Source organism: Nematolebias whitei, chromosome 21 (assembly GCF_014905685.2).
Source record: "Nematolebias whitei isolate Nwh7 chromosome 21, NemWhi1, whole genome shotgun sequence".
Lineage (NCBI taxonomy): Eukaryota > Metazoa > Chordata > Actinopteri > Cyprinodontiformes > Rivulidae > Nematolebias > Nematolebias whitei.
This window is the reverse complement of record NC_056518.1, coordinates 12,844,894-12,855,192: the sequence shown is the minus strand read 5'-3', so window position 1 is coordinate 12,855,192 and position 10,299 is coordinate 12,844,894. Positions and strand designations below refer to the sequence as shown.

The following is a 10,299-nucleotide window of genomic DNA, read 5'->3' as shown; positions in this document are numbered from 1 at the left end:
CTCTGTGCCTCCAGCTTCTCTGTGCCTCCAGCTTCTCTCTGCCTCCAGCTGCTCTGTGCCTCCAGCTGCTCTGTGCCTCCAGCTGCTCTGTGCCTCCAGCTTCTCTGTGCCTCCAGCTTCTCTGTGCCTCCAGCTTCTCTGTGCCTCCAGCTGCTCTGTGCCTCCAGCTGCTCTGTGCCTCCAGCTGCTCTGTGCCTCCAGCTGCTCTCTGCCTCCAGCTGCTCTCTGCCTCCAGCTGCTCTCTGCCTCCAGCTGCTCTCTGCCAGCGCTTTCGGCCACGCCCACTTCTCCGCTGCAGAGCGGAGTTCATCACGCTGCAGGAGGAAGTTTCTCCTTCAGCTGTGGGCTGCACAAAGGTGCAGCAGGTGCTAAATAATTTATTTTAAATAAAAATTTCATGCCAATCGTGCGGCTCATCCATCAGTCAGCCAATTGTGCGTCATGTCAAATCTTATTTTGAAAAACCGTGATAGAGCGAGTCCGCGAAAAAAACGAACCGCAAAGTAGCGATGGACCACTGTAATCCCAAACGATTTCATTCATATCGTCTCACGTAGTTAATAACTTTTATTTCCTGCGAGATCAATAAAGTTCTATCTTACTGTTTTAAATTAGAGAATAGAACTTGTACATGGTCATGAACATGTGCTGTATTTCAACTCCTGTGAAATGAGCTAAAGGGATTAATCTTGTTGGCAGGAGTTGTATCTATAGTTGTGTATTTCTATATTTTACGCTACAGTTTGTTGTCACATGACACATTTAGGTCGAGCTGGGAAGAGGTGAAAAGCAGCTGTTGCGTTAGAGACTGAGAGAGTTTTGCTGCAGAAGTTTGGAAGAATTACACATTGTATTACGCTGTACCTTTTAATTTAAAGTAAACATGAAAAGCTCCACTGATTTTAGAAGGAGAATAGTCCAATCAAAATAACCGTGTGTAAAGGGGAGCATGGAGGTTTTATGATCATGTGCTTATCCCACCTGGCAAGAAAGACTATAAAAAAACGTAAAGAGCATAACGCCAATGTTTAGTTTTTCATTGCACAGTCTAAATAAGGGGTTGTAGGTGACTATTATAGCAGCATTATCCCCTATTTAGTAATCATGTTAATAATCTGCCATATCCTACGAGACATTTTTATTCTCACTTTAGGTTTGAAACCGATTTTAGACATTTTGAAACTGCTAAATTTTAAAATTACTTATTTAGCACGCCCATAAAAGAAACGAATACAGAATTGTTTGTGGTGTTTAAAAAGCTCACATTTTTCCAGGCCATCAATCTGCTCCCAGCAAACACTCAAATCCGAGAAATCCGGGTGTTCTTGGAGAGCGTCCTGGAGGAGAAGGCTCAGAGAAAACGCTGCAACCAGGTGCTGAAGAGTCTGCTGCAGGCGGAGTTCCTCAGGGTGAGTTCTGGATTGTTTACATATTAAAAAAACATAGATTTTTACTATTATATGTTAAGAATTTAATGCTTACAGTCTATTTAGTTTCTTTTTGGGGGGAGTTTAGAGAATAAAAACTAATATATGTAAATTCATCAATTATTTCCAGCTCTGAACCAATAAGTCCCTAATGTTTGATCAAAAAGTGATTTTTGATGTTTCTGAACCGCAGATATTCTATTAAATCGTTAAAATCAGATGGTTTGGAGGAGTAAAACCTGAGTCCTCCATAGAGTACTTGTTAAAGGGTTACAGGATTTAAAAGATCCAAGTGTTCTTGTAATTTAACACACCAGTATCTCAGTTCTAAAAACCAATAAGTTGAAGAGTATTTGTTTTCTGTTTTAGGTGCAGGAGGAGCGAATCTTCCATCAGCAGATTAAATGTGTCATTACAGAAGAAAAGACCTGCAGAGTCTGTAAAAAGAAAATAGGAAACAGGTAACTGTGCCCTAATAATGACTTTTTCCTTAATTAGTGTGAAAATATTTACTGTTAATAATGTAAAGCATTTAAAATGTTTTGTTCTGTCCTTACACTCGTGCCACCTCATCATCTGACATCAAATATGAGAATTAAATGAATTAGTTTTAAATGACATGGTGTTTATGTGCTTTTCATAGACAGTTTATGTTAACTCTGTCAACGTGTGCAGTCATGAGTCGCCCTGTTTCATCTCATGGGTGTAATGAATCGATGACAAAAATGATCTGGTTGTTACCAGGTTCTAAAGTCACTCAACTCTAACCTCAAGTGTAAATAAAAACACACGACAGGCGCAAATTAATTAAAGTAATTAAATGAAAATAAGCCCTAATTGGAATAACTGTGGAAAACGAAGAGTGGTTCAACATGCTCTAAATTCTCCTTTAACAGTAACCGTGTTTGTTTTCTAACTTTATTCATCTCACGTGGCTGTGGGGGAAATTTGGCACACTTTTCTATTTTTTTTTCCTCCAAATTACTTTAATTTTGTTTTGCAGACATTTCTTTCAAACCTCCGTCTTGTCGAAGCTACAAAATTCACGGTTGAAACCTGTGCCTTCATGTAAAAAGTTGTTTTTCTCTGCAAAAAGAAGCTGAGAACTTGTTTACTGATTTTTTTTATTATTTTTTTATTAAAAGCTTTGTGTGAAAAAATGCTATGTTAAAGACAACAAAGTTCATGCTCAGTCATCCAGGTATCAAATCCATAAAATTTCAGTCAGGTCATCTGGATAGTTTCTTTTTTATAGAGATATTTCACCCTCTATCCAGAGGGCTTCATCAGTCTGAGGAGTTCCAGTAAACTGTTTCCCCACCAAGCAGTAAACTTGTTAATTGGACCAGTTTACTGGAGCTAAGATGGTTTCTGGGGGCCGTCCTGCCCCCTGTCGACTCCTCCCAGGCAGGCAGCCAAAGCCAAAGTGGTTCAAGGCAACAAAGTTCATGCTCAATCATCCAGGTATCCTCCTCAGACTGATGAAGCCCTCTGGATAGAGGGTAAAACGTTTCTATAAAAAGAAAAAAAATTAAAGCAAACTGTCCAGATGACCTGACTGAGAATTATTGGAACTTTGCTAAAGAGCTCAAACTACACTGAGCATCTGTCATTTTGAGAACCAAAAGAAAAAAGAGACAGCCCATGTCACGTCAAGGAGCCTCCCTCCCATTTTTCTTAAAGAAAAACGCTGCTCGCTCCCTCACTATCCATCCTTCGGTTCAAACAGTCTTATACTGCCATCCAGTGGTCAAAAAATATATACTACACACAAAATTAACCAACATTTCTTCTTAAATTTGACAATAATTACTAATTATTTTCAAATTTCAAACAATATTATCGTTTATCGCAATAATTTCTGAGACAATTAATCGCCCAACAAAATCTGTTATCGTGACAGACCTAGAACCAGGTAAAGACCAGATCATTGTTGTTATGTCCTGATATGTAAATCCACAGAATTAAGAGGGTGAATTTAGTTTTCCCATGGGTTTTAATTTGTGATTTTACTGATCTGAGTTCAAATGAAACCCTCAAGGCCCGGTCACTTTCATACATGGCTCTTTGTTTGTTTCTTAGTATAAACGATTATGTGTGGAAATGGAACGATGACAGTAAAGTATTTGTGTTTTCTCTTTCAGTGCATTTGCCAGGTATCCTAATGGTGTGGTGGTACATTATTTCTGCTGCAAAGATCGCAGTGTTTGTCCCACAGAGCAGTAAACTCTTCTCTTCACACTCCAACTAATCTGCTTCCTCGCCCTTCGTGGACTTCACCACTCGGACCTTTTTGAAGTAGCAATGCAACCGAAGGGTGTCGGAGCTCAGAACCGGCACCGTGCATCCTGAGCACCTTGTAGCGCTTCTTAACCCGAGGTCGTCTTTGTGCTTGTGGCACAGAGCAGCTGGACGGCTGAGACTTCCTCTCTGCATGAGCAAACTGTGGAAGAAATGAAGAGGCAGTCGTTACTGCGACGTTAGAGGGGACTTGCTGCCTTACTGTAAAACACAGCGGTCAGTGGGAGCTGTGGTGATGGTCAGACTGGTGAGCCTCAGAGCACACGTTGATACGCCGCACTGACTGCAGGTGTCCTGTTAAATGCCTTCTCTGACTCTGAACTTTGTGAAGCCACATGTCCTCCTGACTTTTTGTTACATAATACTGATCGTGTTTCTTCATATGTTAGGTATTTTTCCTTTGTCTGCTGCCTGATGGCTTGTTTTTCCAAATTAATGATTTGGTTATGAGACAATTCACTGGTTTAAGCTTTTTTAAAGTCCTGTTCCATAATAATCACAGAATACTCACAGTTTCTATCTCAACTGTCACTTTGCTTTTGGAACGACTGATGCCAATTCATTCAGCAACTCATTTGGATATTGATAATTATAAGTCCTGTCTTTAATTTTAAACATTGTTCTAGTTTCATCATCTCAAATCTGAAGGAATGTTTACTTTTTTGTCGTGTTTGGTTCGTGGGCTGTTGATTACACAATACAAGCAACATGAAAACATCTTTATGTGGAGGTTATTCTACGTTTTTACTTTAAATTAATTTTTTTTACTGTTTTCATCGGTTAAATTAAAACAAGAACTTAGTACAAATTTTTATTTTAACGAGCACCTGATCTCTCTTCATGAAAACAAAAGCGCAGCAGCTGAACGCTGAGGGATTGTCTTACATGTGAACAATATTACAATTATTCAGAATAACTTTAAAAGCATGATGGGTGCATTTTAAAGTCAAGTGTCCTAAAATGCGTGCGCTTAGCGTGTGTCTAGGGAAACACCACGCATGTGATGTATGTTTTCAGCCGTTTGTCTTCAAAAACTTGATTTATCTTGGAAGACTTCATTCTCTCTTTAACCGTTTTACTTTTGTAGATCTCTTCTAAAAGTGAGTTTTCACAGTGTGAAGTGTCGGCGTGCCAGCACTCACATTTGCACGCTATTCACTTGGAGCTGGACTGAAGCTGAGCTCAAGGGTTCAAGGTTCTTTATCGTCATTCACATCACCTGTGGTACATGAGGTGGAACAAGACTGTACAGTAAATAAGGATCTAAAATATAAACTAAGATATACGCTAAACGAATGCCCAACAGTACGCTAAAAGATCTGATGCATGCTAATCACTAAAAGTGCAAAACGGTACACGGACAGCAGCAGCACGATTCTCAGGTTCTGTTTGTCTATAATTTACACTCTTAATACGAGCACTAACATAAACTGATTTATTCAAAGCATGCAACAAAAATACAGAAACAAGATGCCAAAAGTGAAAAAGAAATAAATCTCCAGCAGCATGGTCCTACTGGCAGAGTGGTTCTGAGTGAGGCTTTCTTTGCAACATGGTCCAGTTAGCGGCACGATACTGTAAGCAGTGATGTTCGGTAAATAGAGGTAGACATAAAATCATTTTATACACACGGCATGACCTATAGAATGTTCAGTTTTTTATTGAACATAAAATAGTCCTAGAAGGGGATTTAATATATTTTCAAACTAAATTCACTAAAATGGTTGCATAGGCCTATCACGATCATTTTTGCTGGGCGATTAATCGTCTCAGAAGTTATTGCGATAAACGATAATACTGTTTGAAATTTGACAATAATTAGTAATTGTTAAATTTACGAAGAAATCTTGGTTAATGGGGCAGCACGGTGGCGCAACCGCTGCCTCTCATCAAGCAGGTTCCTGGTTCAAATCCCAGCCCTGGGGCCTTTCTGGGTGGAGTGTGCATGTTCTCTCCGTGCATGTGTGGGTTTTCTCCGGGTACTCCAGTTTCCTCCCACAGACCAAAAACAAGCATGTTGGACTGATTGGTAACTCTGAATTGTCTCTAGGTGTGAGTGAGAGAGTGAATAGTTGTTTGTCTCATTTGTCTCTGTGTTCCTGTGATGGACTGGAGACATGTCCAGGGTGTCCCCGACCCCCGCCTCCCCTACAGTGACTGCTGGATATGGGCACCGGCGACCCCCTTGACCCAAAAATGGAAAAAGTGGGTAAAAGATAATGGATGGCTGTTGGTTAATGTTTGTGTGTAGTACCTTTTTTGACCACTAGATGGCAGTATAAGACTGTTTGAACCCAAGGATGGATAGTGAGGGAGCGAGCAGCGTGTCTTAAGAAAAATGGGAGTGAGGCCCCTTGACGTGACGTGGGCTGTCTTTCCTTCCTGTTTTTCAGTTCTCAAAATGGACGCTCGGTGTGGTTTGAACTCTTTAGCATAAAATTTTTCACACAAAGTTCTTAATAAAAAAAATAGGTAAACAAGTTCTCAGCTTCTTTTTGCAGAGAAAAATAACTTTTTAGACGAAGGCACGGGTTTCAACTGTGAATTTTGGAGTTTCGACAAGACGGAGGTTTTTCCCGAGGTCGGCGTGTTAGCTTAGCTCGTAGCTTAGCTGCTTTTAACGATCCAAAAACGTGATTTTGGATCGTTAAAACAGATTTTAAAGAGAAAGTGAGGGGGTCAGTGAAGAGCACCGGAGTTGAGCTTTTTATCATCCAGTGTCTTCAGTAGAAAGAGAGAGACATGAAGAAACGATAAAGCTGAAGAATGAAAATGAGTTTGAATATTTTCATTTATCGTGTGATTAATTGATTTATTGTTTATTGCGACAGACCTATGGTGACGGTTGTTGTTTCCAGTTAGAAAAGATGCTAAAGATCAGGTTTATTGTGTCGAGCTCTTTTGTTAAACTCATTTCACAAATTTCTGCAGTAAAACACATTTGGTTTCATGACCACTTATTTTCAGAATGTTTCCTAATTGCCTATAATTTATTTTTCTTCTGAGAATTAAATGTTAAGATCAAACTTCCTGTTTCATTAGAACAGGTGTGTGTTGCGCCTGATTCAAACGGTTTTTCATGATTTTAAAGCACCACTTCTCATTTGAAGTTCCTCTGGTACAGAAAGTCTGAAGTGGTTTCAACGTGTTCATGTTTCCAATAATTGATCAGTCGGTGGGAAATCCCGTTGGTGCGTTTTAGAGCCGTAAAAACCTCCTTCAGTCCGACACACCCGTAAAACTGAAACACAGCGGTCTTTAAACCTAAACTGTCGTTCTACAGCTTTACCTTGAAGTTCATTTGCTGTGACTTGTTTCTAAATTAGTGATGAACAATTGTGCTGGATTTGAATTGTACAAACAGATTATCGTTTATTTTATCAGTCTGACCCCAGCGATCACAAACCGCATGCCATGCTGTAACATGATTATAACCCTCACAGCTGTTTTAGTTCACCAGTCTGTCTTACAGTAGTAATGTCCCGGGCCAGATTTCACTTCAATAAATCGATGGCAGCAGAAATCAGAGTGGTCTGAATACATCTGTTCAGAACCAGAATAAGCTTTATTATCATTGTACCAAATTACAGCGGGATTATGTTCGTACAGTCGTCCGAAAGATGGACAGAGTGCACGTTGCTGCTGCTCCTGAGAGCGGGGCCTCTTATCCTTTGCAGAATTTTAAAAATATATATTTGGGGGGGGGGGGGGGAATGGGAAAAGGCGATGAGGATAGGATAGTGGTATTACAAAAAAATGTTTGTTACAAATGTTTAGTTGAAATAAACTATGATTAAGAACAGATTATGCTTTTTTTAATCCTGAGGGAAAAGCAATTTGCAACCAAAGGTACAGTAGTGGTAAAATAACATTTTAGCTGCCAATGTGAAAAAGTTGGAATATTTTTTTTTTTTTTTATGTGGATCAGTGGAATTAGTCATTAAACAGATTCTGATATAATTAAAACACTTTTCAAAAATGATAATTTCAACTGAGCTCAATTTTTAATTATTGCCAGTCACCCCTACAGTTTATTTTTATTATTTAGATCAGCTTTATATAATCATAAAAAATACTAACAAATAAGATTAGCTCTAAAAACAAAAACAACTTATTCAGAATAAAAGTTTGTGGTATTTTTTTATTGTTTAGCGAAGAGAGACGATGTCAACAATACACGTGTGCTATTCTTGAAAAAGGTTTAAAGTTAAAACTGCAGACTTTAGTTGTGCTAAATGTTTAATTTGGAAAAACTAATAAAAAAAAGAACTTCAGCTGTGAATTATTTTGATATGAGTAAAAGCAAAGGACGAAGATGCCGTTACCTTAGAGAACTTTACCAATTGGCTTTAAGTACATGAATGTTCCTGTAAAGTGCCCTGAGACAACTTTGTTGTGATCAAACTGCTGAAAATGAAGGATATTTCTAATTTATTTCATGTTTTCTGTAGAAGATGGATCAAACACCGTCACTGAAAACATGAAACATCAAAAATATGGAGCATTCCTGTGTTTTAAATATTTCATTGAGCCTGAAACGTTTTATTTGACACATCTGCCGCTTGTGGATAATTTTACAGATGAACCGTGATTGAAGTCCAACTGAAACCAGGGCGGGCCGCGGTAAAAGTTCTGGTTCGGACACACGAGGGCAGCGAACATCTGCACAGTTTCCAGCAGAAACTGGAAGTTCTCACAAAGATCTGCAGACGTTGCTCCTCACTCGTCCGTGTCGTCATTTGAATACCCGCTGCGCCTCCCTGAACCTCAGCCGTTTTTAACGAGCTGCGTAGACGCGCGTTACTCTCACAGACGACCATAGTGAAGATGTTTCTAAAGTTCTTCTTAATTCTGGTGGTCCAGATTCATGGTGAGTTAGAGAAGTGAAGCGTGTTATAAGTGTCAAGTATCCAGCACAGTGATGGTGTTTGTATTTACAGGACTGAGCGCTAACCCGTCTGTGACTCAGTCACCTGGTGCAAAGTGTGTAGGTCTGGGGGAGACGGTCTCCTTTACCTGCACAGCCAGTACAGGAGTGGATGATGATCTCAGCTGGTACCAGCAGAAACCTGGTCAGCCTCCTACTCTGCTCTTTTATCAAATCAGCACGAATGAGTCTGCTCCGAGTCACTTCAGCAGCAGTGGATCAGAGCCTGAATTCACTCTGACAATCCGAGGGGTTGAGGCTGCGGACGCAGGAGATTATTACTGTCTGGGGGTGCATGAAGGCCCGACGTTCACACGGTGATACAGAGTCGTACAAAAACCTCCCTCAGATCAGACCGGTGTGCTGCCGGAGACTAACAGGAACTCACAGCAGGGTACAGGATGGTAAAAGAGAACTGAAACTTCTAAGACTTTGTCTCCTCGGCACATCCAGATGTTTCAAACTGGACAAAAACTTTTATTCTGAAGGAAATAAAATCAGCCTGTACACACACGAAGCAACTAAAAATGGTGGCGGGTTTCTTATTTTTCTAAGAGCAAAATGAAAACACATCCTACAGGTTCTTTAACAAATCAGATATGCAACATCCATCCATCCATTATCTTTACACGCTGCTTCCTTTTTGGGTCGCAGGGGTCACTGGTGTCCATATCCAGACATCACTGTGTGAGAGGCGGGGGACACCCTGGACAGGTCTCCAGTCCATCACAGAGACACATGGAGACAAATGAGACAACCAACCATTCACTCTCTCACTCACCTAGAGACAGTTTAGAGTTACCAGTCTAACATGCATGTTTTTGGTCTGTGGGAGGAAACTGGAGCACCTGGAGAAAACTACGGTGGCCCTAAGGTGAAAATGAACATTTGAAAAGATGGAATTGCATTTGAAAAAAACAAAAACAACTGAAAAAACATAACATTAAACCAAACCAGAAAGTGTTTTTATAAATGTTTTTTTTGGTTTGCTTTATTAACAACATAAAACAGAATAATGTACAGTACACACACAACGCACCTCTGCTGTGTGTGTACTGTACATTATTCTGTTGTTCTGTTTTATGTTAAAGTTGAAAAGAAAAAACACTTCCGCTTTAGCTTAACGTAATTAATTTTTTTCAAATGTTCATTTACACCTTAGGGCCACCGTAGAAAACCTACACATGCATGGAGATAACATGCAAACTCCACCTAAAAAGGTCTTGAGCCGGGTTTTGAACCAGCAACCTTCTCACTTAGAGGCAGCAGCTCTACCAACTGAGACACTGTGCCTCGATATGCAACATATGATAGAAAAAAAATTAAGTCGCAATTCAGCAGGACAATTTGGTCAAAGTTTAAAATTAATTCTGTATATTGTTTTTATATGGTTCATACGCAACATCTTATGTTTTTAATTACAGTTTATCATCTGTCACCTTTCTGACTAATGCCTTTTCATCAGGTACATTTTAAACCCACAAAAAATTAAAATACCTCAAGGTAATATTTTAACACTGAAATTAAACTTGCAGATTTATGTTTTCTAAAATCCTGCAAAACTGCTTGCATTTCTAGAATATTGTTTCAAAGCTCCTTTGTGCTCAGAGTGTGGAGCTGACAGAAATGATTTCCATAGATGTG

The 10,299-nt window shown here is 39.6% G+C and overlaps 2 protein-coding genes across 2 annotated transcripts in view; both read left to right on the top strand.

Moving 5' to 3' along the window:
* vps39 (VPS39 subunit of HOPS complex) overlaps positions 1 to 4,134 on the top strand; it is a 25,410-nt gene extending 21,276 nt beyond the window's left edge. The window contains exons 22-24 of the mRNA XM_037695399.1: positions 1,275 to 1,409; positions 1,797 to 1,888; positions 3,572 to 4,134. Of these exons, the coding sequence (XP_037551327.1) occupies positions 1,275 to 1,409; positions 1,797 to 1,888; positions 3,572 to 3,653 (309 nt within the window). The 3' untranslated portion in view covers positions 3,654 to 4,134. The remainder of the gene's footprint in view (positions 1 to 1,274; positions 1,410 to 1,796; positions 1,889 to 3,571) is intronic.
* A 4,421-nt stretch (positions 4,135 to 8,555) lies between these two features.
* Positions 8,556 to 10,299, top strand: part of LOC119427684 (immunoglobulin kappa light chain-like) — a 2,430-nt gene continuing 686 nt past the window's right edge. The window contains exons 1-2 of the mRNA XM_037695320.1: positions 8,556 to 8,598; positions 8,669 to 8,956. Of these exons, the coding sequence (XP_037551248.1) occupies positions 8,556 to 8,598; positions 8,669 to 8,956 (331 nt within the window). The remainder of the gene's footprint in view (positions 8,599 to 8,668; positions 8,957 to 10,299) is intronic.